This window comes from Equus caballus, chromosome 13 (genome assembly GCF_041296265.1).
Source record: "Equus caballus isolate H_3958 breed thoroughbred chromosome 13, TB-T2T, whole genome shotgun sequence".
NCBI lineage: Eukaryota > Metazoa > Chordata > Mammalia > Perissodactyla > Equidae > Equus > Equus caballus.
In genome coordinates, this window is record NC_091696.1 from 11012448 (window position 1) to 11033173 (window position 20726).

Consider the following 20726-nt stretch of genomic DNA (forward strand, 5'->3'; position numbering starts at 1 on the left):
TTCTCTGCAGTAGCTTTGACATCTGTTCTTGAATGCTAGCCCACGGTATTCTTTGGGGCTTGTTTGCCCAAGATCTGCTGTCATGCCAAAAACGCTAAGGGGGAGAGTGTGGTGTGGTGGTATCTCCCTCCATCCCCAGTTTTTCTCCCCCTCCCCCCTTTTAAAACTATCAGCGATTTCCAAGTTGACAGCACCCTGGATGTTTGTCCCAGCCCTCTGTCATCTTGTCTGGCAGTGGGCCACCCCAGAGTGGTACGAATGAAGTGTCCACCGGGAGGGCTTCCAGACCACTTCGGTTATTTCCACCAAAAAGGAAAGCAGGTGGAACTTCATGAGCTGGGTGGAGGGTGGGTGGAGAAGCACACAGGTGCTTCTGGATGTCTGTGGATGGATCTTCATCCTTGATTTTCCTCGCCGTTCAGCCTTTGATTGGGTCCTTGCTCTCCTGGGCCTCGGGGGGTGGTCCAGGCATTGAGAAGCCATGTGGAGCAGCCATCTTTAATCCTGAGCAGAGTAACAGCAAGGAAACAGGCCTTTCGGCTGGCTCCAAGAGTGTGTCCTTGCGCTCCTGCTGTCAGCCTAGGGCGCCCCTCCGGGCCCGTCTGCTGCAGGCTTGTTGGGAACAGATCCTCGTGGCAGCTCCTGCTGGGATTGCTGAGGCCAGGCCCAGGTTCTCTTGTGCTCTGAGGGTCTTTTGTTGTGTGCCACTCTTACAGGGGACCCACTCCCCTGGTGGCTGTCAAGAGTTTTAGTGCCTGTAAAATCGTGTGAGGACACCTGCTATTTCCAGGGGCCTCGTTTCCGAAGTTTATGAGATATTGGAAATCATTCTTCTTGGAATTTGCCTTTCAAAGGTCACTCTTAAACAAGTGGCAGGTTCGTTTTAATGGTCCTGGACACGATGTCTGGCCTGTAGTAAACCCACAATAAGTATCCGTTGTGTGAAAGCAGATGAAGTGTTGCTATAGAAGCTTCCAAGCCCCCACTGGAGAAGGACAGACAAACAGAACACACCGTTGAGAAGCCCAGAGTAGAGCCAGGCTGGAGTGCGGTACCTGACGAAGGGAGACGCTGGTTAGGAGCAGAAGCGAGTGGCACCAGTGAGGGATGGCACTTGGGCACTGGCCTGACTCTGGTTTCAGCAAAGAAAAACGGATCTGCGTGTTCCGTGATATAAACAGTCTGGGTGAGGTGTGTGTCATACACAACATGTCAAGCCGAGCAAGTTTGTGTTCTCGAACCAGCATGGGGGATGGACAGGGACCCCATCATTGCCGCCAGCCCCAGCCCCTCGTCTGCCGATGAGTTGATCCCGGACCCACGGGGGCTTCTCCACTGTTCTGGTCAGATGCACACAGGCCCTCCTCTGTACAAAGTACGATTATAATCTCCTCTTTCCTTTTTCTTTCTCTCGACAGAGGGAACTCGATGCCACCGCAACAGTATTGGCAAACCGGCAAGATGAAAGCGAGCAGTCTAGAAAGCGGCTCATCGAGCAGAGCCGAGAGTTCAAGAAGAACACTCCAGAGGTGAGGTGGCGTGACCGTCACAAGCTTTTTGAAGGGCTCTTACTATTCTGGTGTATTCAGAACACGTGTTGTAAGCATTTCATGTCTGTCAGTCTGCCGCCTTCTTTCGGTTGTCCCCAGCCCGCTCCAGCAGCCTGTGTGCCTCTGCGAGGGCTGGGGAGCGCGGGTACTCATAGGTTGTCTGAACGCATTCAAGCACCAGCTGGCATCCACGTGCAGGTACTGAGCAAGCTGGTCTGCAAGCCTGCAGCCAGGTATGTGGCCAGCCCAGGTCTTCAAGCTCACCCCCGCCTCTAGCCCCTGCCACATCTGTTAGCGTGCCACCTCGAGTCTTAAAGGGCATAGCGGGACAGAGGGGCCTCAGAGGGCCCCCTTCCCTGGTGCTGGGGCAGGCGAGTGCCTGAGAGCTGCCCAAATCTGAGGAAGCCATATGCCAATACTTCTTGTAGAACAGACATTTAGTGTGGTAGGGCCTTTTAAACGCCTCTGTGTTTCCTAAAATATGCTTTAAAGGGCGCTGGAAATGTGCTCTTCATGCGCTCCTGTCTTTTTCTTGTAAGTATGTGTTTGGAGGACACTGTTTTAGAGTGGCTGGGGCAACATTCTCCTGGTCTGTTTTCTAGGTCCCTTGTTCCCTCAGTCCCTATCAAAGGCTTCGTAGGAAATAAAAAGAAAGAGTTTTACAGACAGTTGAGTGGGAATTGCTTTGAGGGGAGCTTCTGCCAGGTGGCCCGCGATGGCTGTCCTGCATGGACAGTGCCCACAGCCTCCGCTCAGATGTCAGTGGATCGCAGCTGCACACAGCTTTGGTTCTGCCTTCCAGGCCTCCAGATTCTTCCATGGATGACAAAGGCACGGGCCTGGAAGAAAAGCTGCTGTCTGGGAGGATGCCTCTAACTTTTATAATATTCCTGAAAAATGATGTGTGAATTGAATTTTTGAAAGTGGGCTCATTTTAAGCGTTCTAAAAGAGTTTGCTGTTTAAGGGAGTGCCATCGTGAATCGTTGTGGGAAACAAATATTTAACCCTCTGTATATTCAGGACAAATATTTTGGAGAAAACTTCACAGCCCAGTGGAAAGAAAGAGGGCTCCCGGGGCAGAGTCACCGAAGGGTTTTAGATTTTAGACTCAGCTCTTCCGTCTCCTCCCCACCCTGCCGTTACACACGGATCTGCCACGTTCTGTCAGACCCACAGTGCGGGTCAGGGTAGCTCCTGCCTGGGCTCGCTGGCCTCCGTGCAGCTGTGGAGGGAACTGCTGTTCTCCACGTTCCATCTTGTTGTGAAAAGAAAGCAACCCAGCGACAGGACTCCCTCCTTCTGCTTGCTTTCCTCCGCTCAGGCTGCTTCAGGGCAGACCTTCCTGGAGGGTAGCTGCGGGTTTCCCATGTTCTCCTTGACTCCATTTCCCCAGGCTGACCCCGTCGCATCTGTCTCTCGATCCGCTCTGAGCACTGTTCTAGGAATTAGCCGTCGTTCACTGTCCTCTGTTCTTACTGCCCTCCTCTTGGTGACCGTATGTCCAAGGGTGTCCATAGAAAATCTAAAAAAGAGCAAGGTCACTCTTCTGAGGTGACAGACGATAAGTAAATAGAATCTGTCGTACAGCAAGTCCAGTGAAGAGGGTGAGGCAGAGACCTGGGTTCCTGGCCGTCCCGCTGGAGTCCCAGGGTCCTGGCAGGTGTCAAATGAGGACGGGCCTGTTCCCCTCCCGCCACCTGGGTCCCAGCCCTCGGTTAATAAATGTTCATTGGACCGAACCGGGCCCGCTCCTTCCACTGACATCTCAACAGGCTTTCTTCTGCAGGAACTGGGGATCGGTTCACACGGCTTGTGTGGAATCCTTGAGGAAACCCAGCCTTAAACTTTGCATTTTGTCTCCTGACCCCAGTAAATAGAAGAGGCTTAGGGAGGGAGCAGCCCGGTTGGTAAATGCCATTGGGGGCATTTCTTTTCAGGGTGCATTTTTAGACATTGTCTTCCGTGGAGAAGAGGACCCAGAGCCCCACCTGGAAGGGACGGAAGGTCACTGTCCTGCCTGCCCCAGCCTCTGCCTGCGGGTCGTGGCTGGTGCCGCTCAGGCTGCTTTCCCTGCTGTCAGGAGAATCTTGCTGCGGCATGAGCCTTGGGGAAGCGTGGAAGGTGGTCTTGCGTGCAGGCTTCTGTCCCTGCTCCTCCCACTGCGTTTTCCTGTCCCAGGTCCATTCTTGAAATCTGCATGGGGTCCCTGTGGGAGCCCTGAGGCAGGACCTGGTAGAGAAGGCAGGTCCACTTACTCCGCCAACCAGAATCTTCTGTAAATTTTGCAGCCACTTAAGGCCAAAGTGGAGGGGGAGGCGGGTAGCTGCGGCCGAGGTCCTCTGGGGTACACAGAGGGAGGGGTACATGGGGGGTCTTGGTGGCACATGGGGGCTCTGGCAAGTGTGGGGCCTAGGATCCAGAGGGGATATAGGATTGTCACTTTGTTTGGGGTTTCAGTCCAGGGGAGCCTGCTGACTGTACCACTGACTATTAAACAACCAAGGACAGGTTAGTACTTACTGTCGAAGGAACTCTTCTAAAAATTGGATGTGTAAAAATGAAGATTGCTGAGAACTTTGTTCTCAGGGATAAAAAAAAAATTGGCTTATTGGCAGGGAAGGCATCTTCCTCGTGTGGACACGCCCTAGGATCCCTGTGCCTCACACAGTCAGCTGAGTGAGCACCAGGCTCTCCTCCCCAGGGCGGCCAGCGAGGCAGAGGCAGGGCCAGTGGTGTCCTTGCTGGTGTTGCACCAAATGCGTTGATCCCTCCTGGAAATGCTGCAGTCCCTGTTTGTTCTGGGAAAGAGGAAAATGTCCTCCCAGTGTCTGTTGAATGTCTGGTAAATCTCATGTGCAGGATTAGGTGCCAGGGAGAAGTCAGCGGTCGATAAGGTTGTCCCCCGACAGGGAGTTTGTATTTTCCCAGATGGCCCCGCCCAAGGTCCAGGGGACAGGTGGGCTCTGACGGGAAGGCCAGTGAGGGGCTGCTGGCGGCTGGCCCGGCTCCACCAGGTGGGCTCCTTCACGTGGGACAACCCATGGTGCCGGGGAGATGGGCTCCGAGGCAGGCAGAGCCTTGCAGTCCTTGTTTAGAATGAATTTGTTTAAGTGGCGGTTTATGTCATTAGATTAATATATTCATAGTCTGTTGATATTACTGCTTACGTCTTTTTAACCCCAAAACTGCAGTTAATTTGAAGGAGATTGCCATTACTCCACAAAAGTTTTATGTATTGTTTTGATTCAAAAAGAGAGTCCCTTTCGAAGAAAAACAGTTTTTAATTTTAATTTTGTAGCTGAACGTCCATTCCCTGTTGAATTAGTAATCAGTAGTTGAGCATCAAAGACTGTGGGGGTGTTTCTAGGTTTTGTCACTTCCCACGTGTCTTGCCTCGGGTGACTTACCAGCTGTGTCCCTGGGCAAATTACTAAACCCCCCCCAGTCTCAAGTTTTGTCACCTGTAAGCAGTGTAATGACCGGCCCTGGCTCACAGGGCTGCTGGACGTGTGTGTGCACGCACGTGTGCAGGGCTCCACACCAGCCTGGCCCCTGGAGTCCAGGCCACATTTGTTGCTGGTTTAACTTGGAACTTACACTACAGAACACATTAGATGCAGTTGATTTCTGCTTCTCAAAGCCCTGAGAACTTTAAAAGAACAACAAGTAGGGGTAGTTTCAACGTAAAGTGTTCCAAAAGTCGGTTTGTAATAACAGTTAATCATTTTACAGCTATTTTTTGAACACCTTCCATGTGCCAGACGGTACAGCCCTGGGGATAAAATCCTGTCCCTGTTCTTAAAAAGTTTCTTATCCAGGGCTGGCCCTGTGGTGTAGTGGTTAAGTTCAGCATGCTCCACTTCAGCGGCCCGGGTTCGTGGGTTTGTATTCTGGGCACAGACCTACACCACTTGTCTGCCATGCCGTGGAGGCAACCCATATATAAAATAGAGGAAGGCTGGCACAGATGTTGGCTCAGACTGAATCTTCCTCAGCAAAAAAAGAAAAAAAACGTTTCTTGTCTTTCTTGCCAGGCAGGTAGAACATCCTGATGTGGCATGTTAAGTGCTAGGATGGTATAGCTGGCACCTCCTGAATGCAGACTTACCCCAGAAACACTCTCATATGGATGGTAGTAAGGTTCTAAGCCATGTATGCCTCAGTAGCCCTTCTAGGTAAACAGGTCTGCTCTTTGAGCTTGATTCTCAACCTTTGAAATACTGGCGAATGTTAAGGACCCGCTCCCCTGAGAAATGCACGTTTGCGTACGGTTTCTCCTGGACTCCCTGAGACTCACCCGGGAGCTCCTGGCTTAGAACACAGCTCCAAGGCACACATTGGCAGTCTCGTGTGCCGTGCTGGGGGCACAGGGTGTGTCTCCTTCTTCACCCTCTCTCCTGTGTACCCAGGGGAGGGGAAATGGAACTGGGGGGGGTAGGGGCTGTGTGAGAGATGGGCGCCAAGGCCCTGACCACTGGGCACTATGCTCCAGCCTCCAGGCTGGATGCTTGGGAGTGGGAGACAGGTGAAAGAACTGAGCCACCTTGTGGGGACCTCACAAGCTGGCAGCCGGGGCAGGCACCTCTGCGCTGGGCGACACTTTCCTTCTGCCCAAGGCCGGTCAGGCGCAAGGCTAGGCTGGCGGCAGTGTCACAAAGCCTGGAGGTGGTGGAACTGCGTGCACTGCGGGCCTGAAGTGCTGCCTTTTGCTCCTCTGTGGCTTTGATCTGAGATCCAAGGAGCAGGCCAGGGTCACCTTTGATGCCCCAGATGGCACCTGTGTTGATAAAGCCGACTGCGGATTGGGTCACCAGGGACGTGGAAGCATGTGGGCACTGCTCAGAACCAGTCCAGGGTGCTGGGCCACCTCCTCACTCCCAAAAACTCACTTATTTCCCACTGGGGACCGAGAAAGGGACAAACGTTAGGGTTTTGTGGTTCTGCCTGGGAATTGCTTTTTTCTTGCTATTCCATTCGGACCAGAGTTTGACTTGAGGATGTCACAGCTGCTACTCCGCTCAGCCGGAACTTGAACCCAGGCGTCCGGCCTCTGAGTTGAGGCTGTCTTACCCGCCGGCCTGTGCTGCCTCCCCGGCAGGCCGAGCATCTGAGTGACTCGGATGTGGCTGAGTGCAGTGCAGGCCGCAGACGTTTGCAGGGGCACGCAGCCCCTGCTCGGCAGCCCGTGCTCTCTGAATGTGATGCTCGACTCTCAGAAGAAAGGTCTTCAGGCTTGGACTTGCTTCCAGAAAGGGCACAGGGGATGTTTTTTGTTCCAATTCTTTTCAGCAAGGGAAGAAGCATCCTTTATAGGGGGAAGCGGAGAACCACAGTGCTGAGATGCAGCGATTCGATCGTAAAACTGTCCTCGGCGTTCATTTTTGTCCTTCGGTGTGTCCAGCTGCTACCCCCAAAGGTGTCTTAGGTGTCAGTCTGTCAGACTTGCCACATCAGTTTACGTTTTCTGTAAACGCGGCCACGTCTCTTCTGTGAGCTTTAAAACTGAGCAGCAGTTTGGGAGCTCTCACTGGCCGCTTTGTCCTCCGATGTATTTTTCCCTGAACGTTTCTTGCTCTCTGCAGCATTAATCCTGTGACACCTGGTCCATCAGGCTCCCATTCTGGGTCTGTGTTTTCTGCATCGTTCCTGCCTGAATGCATGTGACTTCTTTCCCATGTCACCATCTCTCGCTCCTGTTGTCAGCAGCAGAGTTCCGCCCTGGCCCTGACTGTTTGGGGCACAGCTCCCTGGGGTCAGCGCCGGGACTGGCCACCCCTTCCTCACTCACTGTCCCCACCGGGGAAGGTGGCCCTGGACCTGACTCCAGCCCCAGCCTCACGGCCCCGCTTCCTGATCAGCGTGCCCGGTCTGTGACGGGGAACATTCTCTTTGCTGCTAACATAACGGCCTGTTCAGTGGTGTTCATTTCCTGAGGGCCAGAATCTTAATTTGCCCTTTCTGTCTCAGGCTGGAGGGTTTCTCTGATTTTTACACTCTTGGGAAACTGTTAGAAAAAATCAGGCGTCATCTTGAGATACGGCTTGGAGAGAAATCCTGTGCCCTTGTTGAGCTAGATTCGTGGGTTCCTTCCCAACTTGGGCAGGTGGGGACAGGGGCGGGCATCCTCTGCAGGAAAGCCACTGTTGTCTCCTTATTGATCAGGACGGGCTTCTCCTGAGATGAAATCAGCGCCCCAGCGCCAGGTCCTTCACATGTCAGTCACCTCTTCCCCTTTTGCAGAGGTGAGGGAGCCAGCAGGACGAGAAGGCACTGCAAACTTTGTGACTCCTTTTTTACTCCCTGTGAGAAAAGGAGTCAGCAGGCTGGGGGAGGGGGAGTAATATATAGTTGTGGCCCGGGCCCAAATGCATTTAGTCACTGCCTCTACAGCTTTATATAGACACTGCAGGCAGTGACTCAGCCTGGAAAAAGAGAGTCACTTAAAAATAAAGTTGCGACTCAGATGGACACGTCCCGCACGGGCTGCCTTGAGACGGCGCGGCTGGGGCTCGGTGAGAAGCCTGGGTGGGGGCGTCTTCGCCCTGCATGGCGCTGCCGGGGGCCCGGGAGAGTCGGGTGACGAAGGTGAGGATGAGCATTAGCCTCGTGGAATTGGCATGGGGATTAAATGAGCTCACCTATGACTCCCTGTGCTTTTTAAACTGAAACAGTGTTCAGACATGATTAGCTCCAACCGGACACGGTTGTGTGTCGCATAGTGACCCAGCTCTCAGTTCTTCTCTCGTTTTCTGCAAATTGACAGGCTGCGAGACCTGCATGGCTCTTCAGTTTACCACTCAGCTTTTGTTTTTCCTTCCGTCCTCGTAAGGATCCAAACGACGAGCCACACCAGCGTAATTTTCCTTGTATCTCGTTGGACATGTGTGTGGGTTAATTGAAGACCACAGCACTGATTTGACTAATTGTGACTTTGAAAGAGGAGGCAGACCAGACATGGCCCTAGGGACATGAGCCTTTCAGGGAGGGCAGTGATGGGAAGGAGATCTGGAAGACCTGGAAGATCAGAGGGTGCAGGGTGGACACCAGCCAGGAACACGAACACCCCACCACCCAGCAGACTGCCCGTCCTGGGGGTCCGGGAGTCTGCCGAATCCGCAGCTCTGGGCCGGTCACTCTGTCCCGCTTCTGAAGGCTGAGGGTCTTCGGGCCGAAGCTGGGCCTCCGCCGTGTTCGATTTAGCCGTGCACCTTGAGTACCGTGGGCACTCGATGGGGACTGGAGTGTGAAAGGTCCTGTCATATTTAGAGCATTCTTTACACAACAGAGATTTAAAAAAGGGGTCAGTTATGTTACTCGGTGAGATTCCTATCTCAAACAGGTAGATGATAAAGTTTTTTTTGATGCTTCAATTTATTTTTTGTACAGAATTAGAAAAAAAAAGAATTCAAGAAATGTCTTTCTTTGGCAGTTCCTTAAAATGTTAAACATAAAGTGACCCTGGGACCCAGCATTTTTACTCCTAGGTATGTCTCCAAAAGAATTGAAAACATGTCCACACAAAAACTTGGACGTAAACGTTCATAGCACCATTATTCAACATGGCAAGAAGTGGAAGCAACCCGGATGTCCGTCAATGGATGAATCAATAAACAAAATGTAGTACATCCATACAATGGAATATTATTCAGCCATAAAAAGGAATATAAGACTGACACACGCTACAACATGGAGGAACTTTGAAAACATTATGCTGAGTGGAAGAAGCTAGACACAGAATGCCACGTGGTTCCATTTATATGAAGTGTTCCGAAAAGGCAGCTCTGTGGAGACCGGTGGTAGATTAGTGGTTGCCAGGGCTGCGGAGTGATTCCTGATGCTCATAGGGTTTCTCTTTGGGATGATGAAAATGTTCTGGAATTAGATAGTGGTGATGGTTGCACGACTTTGTGAATAAGCCAAATGCTACTGAATTGTACACTTTAAAAGGGTAAGCTTTATGGGATGTGAATTATATCTCAGTTAAACTGTTAGTTGTTTTTAAATGCCTCTCTTTGCGGGGCTGTGGGAAATCCTTCTTAGGTGTTCTATTCGTTCTCTCTGATACTCTGAAGAACTCTCCCTTGTAAAAGCAGCTCATGACTTTTCATTTTTGCAGGAGTAACTCAGTTTTAAAAAGGCCACTGTAGTGTTTGGCAAAATTGTAAAGCCCACAGGGTGTTCAGTCATTCTGGAATCACCCACCGTTAAGGTATAATAAGACTTTAACTAGAAAAAGTTTAAAAATTAAAAGTGAACTTTTAACTGTTACCAATTAAACTCTTTAAGCCAATTTGTCAGCCCAAGAGGTTATTTCTTGTTCCTTTTGGGTTCCTAGGAGAGAAAACCTGTGATATAATGCACCTCAAACCTAATTCAGCCCCAAGTCAGTAAGTGGCTGGTGGCTGTGGTATTCCACCACGTTCTAGAAAAACTCGGTAGCATGCTCTGAAGGCGCGGGGGAGGCCTATGGAGCAGAGGAGTTCACTCGGGCTTGGGCACATTGATCAAGAATCCAGGCCTAGCTTCAGTGCTTGGTAGCCTTGTGACCTCAGTAGCACTGGGACAGAAACTTAACCTCAATTCCTTCATCTGCCTGCTTCAAGGGTCACAGTCAGAAGTGTGTGAGATTCCTGGAAGGTTAATGTCCAGTCCTGGGCCAGGAGTGGAGTGGATAGCTGGTGAGCGGTGACATGGATGTTCAGCCCGAGTGACCTTCACCAAGGTCACTAAGCATTCTGAGAGTCGGGCCTCATCTATATAAGAGGAGCTGATGGTGTCCCGGCGGCTGCTGGGGAGACGGATTCAGGTGTGCCGAGCATAGAGTAGGTGCTCAGTAAGTACTTCTTCCTGTGTTCTTTCCTCTCTTCCTTCCTTCTACACGTAGTTGTGCTCCCAGCCTCCCCTCACTCTGCTGGGCCTCCCACCCACACTCCGAGGGGCCCATGGGTGGGCCTCACACCCACGATCCTTCCCTTCCTCGTAGGCTTCTCTCCTGTTCAGTGTCATGGATCTGAAGCGAAGCTGAAGCTGAGCGTTCGACCGCACAAGCTTTGTTCAATGGCCAAAGAACAGGGAAGCGGGAACGAAGTTCACGGATCAGCTGTGAAAGAGAACGTGTTAGGCCTGTTCTGAGCAGGGTTGTGGTTAGTGTCACCTGGGGTCGGTGGGCTGGGGAACAGTTCTGAGTGCAGGGACAAGTGAACAAAAGACCACAGGATAACTTCAGGAGGTGCTAAGAACTAGAGCGGGACAATATGGCAGGGAGGGAGTGTGGATGGCGAAGGTCCTTCGGGAAATGAGGGAAGTTTTTTGAATCAAAAAATGGAAAATGCCCCTCTGTACCACCCCCCACCCTCCCACATTGACGAATTCGGGCAGGGTGTCAGCAGTGGGGGCCCTGACATTTCTTTGAGCCGAAGGGCTGCTAATCTGTGTTGGCTCTTACCACCCGTTTCCTTTGAGGCATCAGACTCAGTCCCTTCTCTTTCTCAGACCAGGGATGCTGTTTAATTTGGACGTTAGGAAGTTCGATCAAGGAACATTGCAGTTGGAAGGAGACCTTATTTTGTTCGATCACCTTCGGCCCAGAAAAGTGAAATCTTAGGTAATCCATGAAGAGTTAATGTCTCAGTTTCTGTGTTCGTGACACAGGAAGCAGTCAGAATGTGTGTGGAGCCCTGACGGGCAGGAGGGTGGCGTCTGAGGAGCCGCGGGCCACACTTTCCTTCTGTCCAGACTCACTGGCTGGACGCCGACAGGCCGGCATTCCCTTCCTTCCTGAGCCCGTGTGTCGCTTCCTTCATGTGTCTAGCAGTTTTTAAAGGGCTATTTTAAGTATAACAGACAAATTATCTGAGAGTTTAATAACTGTCGAAAGGAAAAGACTGTAATTAGCTTCATGTGGCATGGAAGTTTAGTCGAGACCAGGCTGAGTTGTGTACCCTCTCTGAGCCTCCATTTTCTCATCCCAAAATGGGATTGATGACAACGAACTCAGAGTTCCTCTGAGTCAAAGTGTTGTAGAATGTCCAGAGTAATGTTGGCAAATAGTAGATGCTCGATAAATGGCGCATCGTGTGTATGTTATTAAAATCTAATCTTTTGAAAGGAGAAATTTGTTCATGAGTGGATGTTAAAGCTATAAATGAACACTAAAGTTTAAAAAAATACTCTTAAAGTATAGAGTGGACCTATAGGTCTAAAAACTATAGACCTGGTTTCTACCGCAGACCTGAATAGATTCAGTCAAATAAAAATGTACTCCTTCCACATGTGTCTAGAAGGTCATTTTCTCCCCTTTTGCGTTAGCTTCACTGTTCGGAGAATGGAAATATTTGCTGCTGGACTCTCTCTTTGGAAGCTGTTCTTTGAGAATAGCCATAACTTGTCTTTCTGGTCAATAACCTCAGCTGAAAGGCATTTTGAATGGAGAAGGTCATTCTGTGTAGGATGTAATAACAACTTGGGTATAAAAAGAAGCACGCAGCTTCTTCTCAATAAATACCCTTGTTGTGAACAGTTTGTGAGATGTAATGGCTAAAGGTGAAAGCCATAAAATTTGGTTGAAATTGTGGTGAACTGTTATTTATTGGTATTTATTGAAAGTACTTACTAAGAACCAAGCATTATGCTAAGTGCATTCAAACATTTCACTGGCCCTCGCAGTCACCCTAGGAGGTGAGTGTCATTATTGCCACTTTGCAGGGTGTCAGCCACCTGCCTACCAGGCAGACAGACTCCCGAGCACCCGGCCATAACCACTGTGCAAGACTGTCTCCTTTTAGCTTCTAGAAGTCAGCTTTTAGTCACTTAATTGTGAGCAGTTTCTCTTCTATTAGTTAGGAAAAAAAAGGGGGGGGGGCCGGCCCAGTGGCATAGTGCTTGGGTTTGCGTGCTCCACTTCAGCGGCCTGGGGTTCGCAGGTTCAGATCCCAGGTGCAGACCTACACACCGCTCATCAGGCCATGCTGTGGCAGCATCCCACATTAAAAAATGTAGAAGACGATTGGCACAGATGTTAGTCGGGGCGATCTTCCTCATCAAAAAAAAAACATGATTTTAAGTATTGCTTTGAAGTGCCATGCTCATTAAAGGGTTTTGTATATTGGGGAGTGGTTTTGTGGGAGTATGCCCAGGGAGGAGAGTTAGGATAAGATCTGAGATTCCCTTGAGAATGCTGGTTAACTTGTTATCAACCGAAGTGCAAGAAAATCTCCCATTCCGTCAGTCAAGAAAGAGACAATCAGATGCCAGGTCCTGCAGCTGGGGGCGAGTGGGGCTAATCCTTTGACTTTGCTTACTGACCAACGGCGGCTCTTGGTTTTAACTTGCCAATGAGAGTTGCATAAAAAGCCGGTTTACAAGGAGCATTACCAGCCTGCGGTGCAGAGTCTGATAATTTTGTTTCTGGCCCAGGGTTTGAACGGGAGGACGTTATGGTACAGTTGATAGAGTTAAAGGAGCATTTTATTGGGAATCAGGACTCCTGGATCCTCATTCTGGCTCTGCTGCTGGCTGGACTGGAGATCTCAGCACAAACCAGGGACCTCCGTTTGGTTTGAGACAGAAGGTGAGGGCGCCATGCCGTGTGGCCCAGCGCCGAGGGCCCTGGCGCCTGGCCCCTCCCCCTCCGCACCCCTGTTCATCTTCCCCACAGGCCCAGGACTGAGGTGCTGCCCTTTCTCCCTAGGAGGGCTCACCTACTATACCTCTTGGGGTTTTTCTCTTCAGAACTCACTTGCGTGCGGCAGGAGTCACGGTGATCCCTTTGTGTTTGGGCACGTGACAGGGCCTCTGCTAGGGCCCTGGTCACCGCAGAGACACAGCAGGGGCAGCTGAAAACAACAGCTGACTGCGTGCCAAGCACGGTTCCAACATTTTACACGTACTGGCTGATTTAAGACTCACAGGATGCCTAGGAAATAGGTACAGTATTCATCTCCATTTCAAAGAAAGGGAAACTGAGGCCCAGAGAGGAGGAGGAGGAGGACCCCCAGGGAAGTCACAGGTAATAAGTGGTGAAGCTGGCTGGATGTTTCGAGTCCAGGCCACCTGGCTGCAGGTCTGGGCCAGAGCAGGTCCTTGGGGAGCACGTCCTGAGCCCTGGCGGCTGCCGTCCAGGCACACTGAGCCCCCTGCTGTGTGCCATGGGTCCCCAGAGCTGCCTCTCCTGCCCCCAGGGGCCCAGCCCGCAGTTCCGGCCCCGCCTCCCCAGCAGATGGCCTTTCCGTGAGCTTAGGGGAGAGAACAGAAGTTGGACTACTTCTCAAGTGGGTGACTGGCATCCTGAGGCAGCTTCCAGTTGCAGGACCCCTCTTGGTGGTTGGTCCCCTGCTTTACATTTGAAAGGTCACCAATTCAGTTCAGGGGGCCTCTTGGGGCTCCAGTTTGACCCCGTGTTTGTTCATCCATTTCCTGACTGCGCTTGGGGCTCTTTAAAGAGGGCCGGCTGCAGAGAGCGTCTGCGATCAGGTGTCTGAGCATGGACAGTGGGTGACAGTTCAGCTCTTCGCTGGGGACTCCAGCCTTGGGGGGTCCTCTGTCAGCCCCGACACCTCCCGCTCTGCCGTCAACGCTGTGCCAGAGAGCGTTCCTTTGGAAGGTACGGGATACGTTTCAACCCTAAAAAAGTTTTGCGTCAAACAGACCCTGGCACACGTTTCTTCCAAGAACTCCTAGTCCTGGGGGGAGGCTGCTCAGGTGGAAAGACCCAGAAGGGACAGCCACCCGGGCCTCCCTGAACCCCACTCTCCCTCACCCGGGGTTCTACCCGCGGTAACTTGGTGCTTTTAGATGTGAAGCTGTGCAACTGGGTTTAATTGCTGTTTTTTGTGTGAAATATTTCTGGCATCCTGAAAAGCATAGAAAACAAAACCGACGTTTCTGCGTCTTCGCAAAGATTGGGTAGATGTTAATGTTTTGCCCATTTGCTTCTGATGTCTCTTTTTTGAAATAGAAATAAAACGTTACATAAACAGCTAAAATCCTCCTTCCATGCCTTCTCCCTTGCTCCTTCCTCAGGCCTAAACCCCATCCTGAAACTGGTGTTTCATTTCCATATGCTTTTTGCGTTCACAGCAATGTTTATGCATTCATAGACAATAGATGCTGCTTTATGGACACCTGTATTTTATAATTTACACAGGTGTTATTACGCACGTGGTGTCTTGCTCTCTGTGTATGTGTCCTTCGACACCTTGCCTGTTTCACCCAGCGTCACCTTGTAGAGATGGAGCTGTGTGTGCAGGGGATGCCTCTGGTTTATTTGTTTAAGCCGTGACCCAGGATTCCCGTGTGCGTCAGCCACAGAAGATACACCGCTTGCCCTACTGAGATGGCAAGCGGGCTTGGGGTCATTGTTGGCCCCCTTTCTTTACTATTATTCGTGTCCTGGGGAGTGGGTTCAGGGGTTTCTTGGGCTGGACACCCAGAAGTACAGCCCTGGTCGCAGCTTGACCAGGTAGGTGTTGCCGGTGACTTGCTCTCTGGGGTTCTGGGATGCTGTCACCCCCACGGACCAGCCCCGTTCCCATGATGTCCTGGCTGATTTTTGTTGTATTTCCTTATTTCTGATGTGGGTGAACATCCTTTTGTGCAATGACTGGCCTATCCAGGTTCATCTTGTGTGTCTTTAATAGCTCATATGCTTTGCCCATTTTCCTGTTGGGCTGTGTGCTGTTTTCTTACCGACTGGTAGAAATGTTAATATTCTGAATCTGGATCCTTTTTTTCCCCCCCAGGAAGATTTGCCCTAAGCTAAGTGCCAGTCTTGCACTTTCTGTATGTGAGCTGCTGCCGCAGCATGGCCGCTGACAGACAAGTCGTGTAGGTCCATGCTCGGGAATTGAACCCAGGTGCCTAAGCAGAGCCTTCTGAATTTAACCACTAGGCCACTGGGGCTGGCACTGGATCTTTTGTTGCATGTGTACATTGCTGATATCCCCTCCCAGGCCGTGGCCTCTTGTCACTATGTTTATGGTGTCATTTGTCACATGGAAGATTTTTTTTTTAAGATTGGCCCTAAGTTAACATCTGTTGCCAATCTTCTTTTTTTTTTTCCTTCTTCTTCTCCCCAAAGCCCCACAGTACATAGTTGTATATTCTAGTTGTAGGTCCCTCTGGTTGTGCTGTGTGGAATGCCACCTCAGCATGGCCTGATGAGCGGTGCTAGGTCTGTACCCAGGATCCGAACCGGCAAAACCCCAGGCTGCCGGAGTGGAGCATGTGGACTTAATCACTCGGCCACGGGGCCAGCCCCCACATGGAAGATTTTAATTTTAATGTAGGTGAATGTTTTCCGGTTTTTGTTGTGAAGTTTACGTTTCTTGGTATCTTGTTTGAGAAATCTTCCCTAGCTGCTGTCATAAAGATGGCGTCCCGTGTTTTCTTCCAACAGTTTTTGGTCTTGCTTTTCACGTTGGGGCTGTAATGCATTTGTGTGGATGGCGCTGGGTGAGCCTCTCATTTATCTTGTCCATTAAGGGCCCCTCGTCCCAGAACCGCTTACTGTGGAGTTGCCTTCCCCTGGCGAGTTAGCTTCAGTGCATTGTCAGGTCCTGTGCCCGGCTTGAGGCTCCTGGTCTGTCCCCATTGCCTGCTTGTTTATTCTGGCGCCAACCCCACACTGTTTTCATGATGATTACTGTATCATTACTGTAATTATTTCTGTATTGTTACCAAGTCTTGATGCCCAGTAGGGGAAGAGCCCATCTCATCGCTCTACACAGTTCCCTAGACTGTGCCTCCGCGTGACTTTTAGAATCATTTGTTCAGTTCCATTTTTAAGTTCTGTTGGGATTTTTATTGGAATTTCACTGGATGTGTAGATTAATGTGGATAGACTTTATAAAGTGTTTAGAGTTTTGATGGAATTACTTTAGCTCTTATTCTTAGGCGAATTTCATTCCATGTATGACTCGAGGGATCCATGAAAACTACACACTCTCTAGTTCATTGTGTGGATACGAAATAGCCAAAATTGAAGGATTGATCATTGTAGTCTGGAGCCAGGCATAAAAATAAACCCCAGTCTGTTATCATAGGTGGCTGTGATTAAGATCGGGGGAAAGGTCGGCTATGGGCCTCCTCACATTGACAGTTTCCTTCAGAAGATTAAGTGGCTCTTCATTTTTGGCCCAGGTCATCAGTAGCTTAAAGCCATTACTGTCTATTGGCTGTTTGGTTTGTCTGAAATATGGGGCTGGTCTCAGCCTATTTCCCTGGGGTCAGGTGTGTTCACATAATCAAAGTGCCAGGAACCCATATCGTATGCGCGAGCACGTGTGTGTGTGTGTGTGTGTGTGTGTGTGTGCGCGCGTGTGTGTGTGTGCGTGTGTGTGTACACAAATTAGCCTTCTCTGGGAAGGAGTGCACAGTGCCAGGATCCAGAGGTGTTCTTTTGTACTTTGCATTTTAAAATGTGTGTTCTTTATTAGTAGCGTGTTTTCAAGCTTATTTTTGAGATAGGCTTGTTCAGTCACAGCCATATGTGCTTTTGAAAATGACCGTTTGTGAAGCTGTCACCCACTGGCAAACTGAAGAAAAATGAAGATTCCTTTTCCGTTGGTGTGTGTTCAGAGATTTTCATCAGCCCGATGGAGTTCCCATGACCTATTCAGAGAAGGGTGATAGCTTTTGTTTCCTTTAATTAAAAGCCGAAGACCAGGATATTTTTATTTATTTTGTTTACATATAAATAGCCCATGAAAAATATTTCGTATATATTTAAATGATTACTTTGCCACAGTAAAGAAAAAATGCTAGTTCCAGCAGTGATATGAGGGGGGAAAAATGACCTGTGAATAGGGATGAAGAAATTAAAGTAAAAAATATGATCAGGGCAGGTTGGGCTAATAAAGGGAAGAAGGGGACTTGTGCTTTAACTCTTTTTTGCTGCTATGGGATAAGGGAAATATTTATATTTCTTTTTTTTCTCTTTCTTTCACATCCATTTGTACTTGAAACTAGATAAAAATGTTTGACTGTATTAATTTTCTTGATTACAAGTGTGGGAAATGAGTTCTGTGGTAACCCTTTTAAAGTAAATGAACTGATGTATTAGAACTAGCAGAGTCGAGAGTAATTTTTATTTTAAAATTCTTTGTGCATTAACACATCTGCAGTGTTGAGGAATATATGGAAAATTGAAATAGTGCTTCCATCCTGCCCAGCCTCCAGCACGTCAATAAATCACCTTTTTTTTCCTTTTAAAATGTCTGGCCTTGTAATTTATGTTTGCATAACCCATTACTAAATTCATAGTAGGTGTTTTAGTTGGCAGGCATTATTCCAGGGATTCTGAGGATCTTTAAAAAACGAGACAGAGCCTTTGTTAGTATTTATATTGAAGTGGACATTTTCCTTTTTAAAAAATGTAATGAGTTGGCTTTTTAAAAAATAATTTGGAGCTAGCTGTTTGCCTTTTTCTTAAGCAATATTGAGTCCATATTCCCACATTATGAGTTGTCATGGTTTTCTTAGTAGACATTATGGTTTTTCTTTCTTTGTATTTTTATTAAACCAGCAGAGGAAAATGATTCTAATATTAAGATCATACTAATTTCTGTATTGTTTTCAGTAGGTTTCATGTTGCATAGAAAATAAAAATTTCTGTTTTGGTAATTTTCTAATTTCCTAAATGCAGTTGACTGTTTTAGTTATAGAGTGAAGATGAATCTATTTGTTCATTTACAACACTATTTGTTGCTTGAACAGAAATGGACACGTTCAGGGTTAGTTACATACTTGTGGCTTACCTTTGAGAGTTTCTGATTTTTAACCAGACATTTAAAAATAATCATTATGTTTTCTAGCCCTAAGTTAGGAAAGCTTTTCGAGCTCCACTTTGATGCGATGAAAATAAGTTATTTCTGTTTTCTACTGTAAAATTTTTAAGTGATTTTTATGGTAAACAGCCAGAAAGACCACTTAGGGTTTTCTGAAGGAGTCTGCTTTATTCGGTCATGCCTCCTCTTTCCCCAACCCCCATCAGCTGGTTAATAATGTTTTCGATATAAAATACGTATCTCAGCCCATCGAAATCATGGTGGCCAATCAGAAGGGGAATCCTTTCTCCCCTCGGGAACCTTAATATGTTCTCAGGACGCCTGCGGCCTCCTCAGTCTCTGTGAAATAGAATGCATGTGACTGTCCCAAGGATAGTGGTATGTTTAAAAATCCAGAATTTAACATGTTCAAACTATGGTCTAAAAAGTCTAGTTGGGCTGTAGAAGTTTGAAACTCTCTCTCTGACTTCCTCCTCCTCAAGTTAGGGATTAAAAGAAATGACGGTTTTCTTATGTTTTTGTTTATTTTAAAGATATAGCTAATCTGATATTTTTAAAGTACCTTATTTCATTATAATATTATTTCATTTTCAGAGATGTGTATTCTGCTGTGTTGCTCTGACAACCTTCTCCACTTATCAAATAATTTCCATTGGGTTCAAAAGGAGCCTCTTGTATTTCTGCATTGATTTCTGGAAACTTTGGGGGTATTATTCACTTTTCCTGATGAGGTGCCGGGTTCCAAGAATCTGTCCGACTTTTAAAAACTCGGCTCTCAGACCGGAGCCCCTCCTGAGCCTTCCAAGAACGATAAAAGTAGATTACAGAAATGGTATTGCAACTTTGAGTAGGCGAGAAACACAGCTGATGGCTTTCTGTGACGTTTCCTCCCCCTGCTCCATCCTCCCTGGAGGTGGTGGCCCCGTCATCATGAGCCTTGTGGTTGTGTCCCAGAAAGTGTTTCCACCAGGGGAAGGTACTGTGCCAGAAGCTGGAAGAAAGGAAAAAGGAGGTGTTTATCGTCCCAAAGATGCCTTCCAACTTTTATTATTAACTCCTTTCCAAAGTAAACTTTTGGGTTTGTTTCAAGTCACTTCTGGCCAAAGTACAGTTGGGTTTGCTGTGTCCTCTAGGAGCAGAGGCGAAAACAGCATCGCCCGGGCCGGGGAGGGAGGAGGGGGAATTGTTCGTGCAGTGAGGCGGAGGAGCGCTGAATGACGGCTGCAGGGCCAGTGTGGACTTGAGAATCGGTGCTTGAGTGACCGAGGCCCACCTCGGTTAGCATTAGCCTTTCCTACACCTGTGCTGTGCCGTCTGCTGGAGGCCAGACCCTCTCAGAGGCGCTGGGTACCCAGAGCTCCCCTGGGCGCTCCTGGCCCTGCTAAAGATGGGTGTGAAATAGAGTGTTTCCCTAAAGAACAGTAAGTGACGAAATGGAGTGGCCAGTGCCCAGTGGATGCTTGGAGCACCGAGAAGGGGTCTGGGCGAGATGCAGGAGCCGTGGCCTGTCACCCAGAGTGAGTAGTCCACTGGAGGTGGCAGGAGGGAGTGACGGGGTGGAGAGGCTCAGGCCACTGCTGGAGAGGCTGGAGGGCCAGGCTGAGGATGTGCACGCTTAGGCGTGACACGGCCTGGTTTACGTCTGTAGTTGGTGCTGCATGCTGTGGTGTGGGAGCACAGATGTCCTGGCAACAGAGGTGGAGCCAGAAGGGCTGGGACCCTGCCAGAGTGGACTAGGAGAGAACCGGCTGCTCTCTGAAGAGGGAAGGGGTGGCTCCGTTGTACTCATGCAACAGATGCCCGTTGTGCGCCCTCTGTGGGCCAGGCACTCGTCTGGTCCCTGAGGGTGCAGCAGTGAAGAGAATACCGAAATCCTTGCCCTCTCCCTGCCCTCTCAGTACTTCCATTCGAGCGGAGGAGACAGATAATAAACCGGAACACAGGAACGAGCTCCAGGGCATGCGGGCTCCGGGGCATGTGGGCTCTGGGTGTGGAATTCTGATCATTGATTTGGGGAAGTGGAGGGGTGAACTTTGAAAATGCTTGGCTGAGAAGGACAGGAAAAAGGGCAGTAGCTAGAAAGGATGAGGTTTAAGAAGGCGATTTCCCTGCCCTGGGGGGACCTGAGCTTGTTTTGGGGGGAGACTGTGAAAGGGAGAACCCTGGTTGGGGGGAGCATGATTCTGGAGCAACAGTCAAGGTCAGAGGTGGGAGGCGAGGGGATCAGGCTCCTGGCTGGAGGGCAGGACTGGGCTCAGGTGGATAATAGGGGTGGGCCAGGAGTGTAGGTGGCAGCTAGTGGCATCAGCTTTTCTGGAGAAGTAGGAAAAAAACTGTCCTTGAAGGATGAGCAGGGCCAGTGCCAGGGGAGAGTTTAAAACCAGCACAAGG

General features: G+C 49.4%; 1 protein-coding gene and 1 long non-coding RNA gene across 20 annotated transcripts in view; both read left to right on the plus strand.

The window, feature by feature from the left end:
• The window catches only part of CUX1 (cut like homeobox 1), a 368724-nt gene that overhangs the window by 82413 nt on the left and 265585 nt on the right, over positions 1-20726 (plus strand). For all 19 annotated transcript variants that reach the window (XR_011424601.1, XR_011424602.1, XM_070231696.1 and 16 more), the window contains one exon: positions 1419-1529. Coding sequence is in view for 17 of the 19 variants with exons in the window: in XM_070231696.1 (XP_070087797.1) it covers positions 1419-1529 (111 nt within the window). In the remaining 2 variants the exon portion in view is untranslated. The remainder of the gene's footprint in view (positions 1-1418; positions 1530-20726) is intronic.
• LOC138917103 (uncharacterized) lies at positions 8008-11820 on the plus strand. The gene is made up of 3 exons (XR_011424610.1): positions 8008-9499; positions 10155-10384; positions 10535-11820. It is a non-coding gene; the product is annotated as an uncharacterized lncRNA (long non-coding RNA).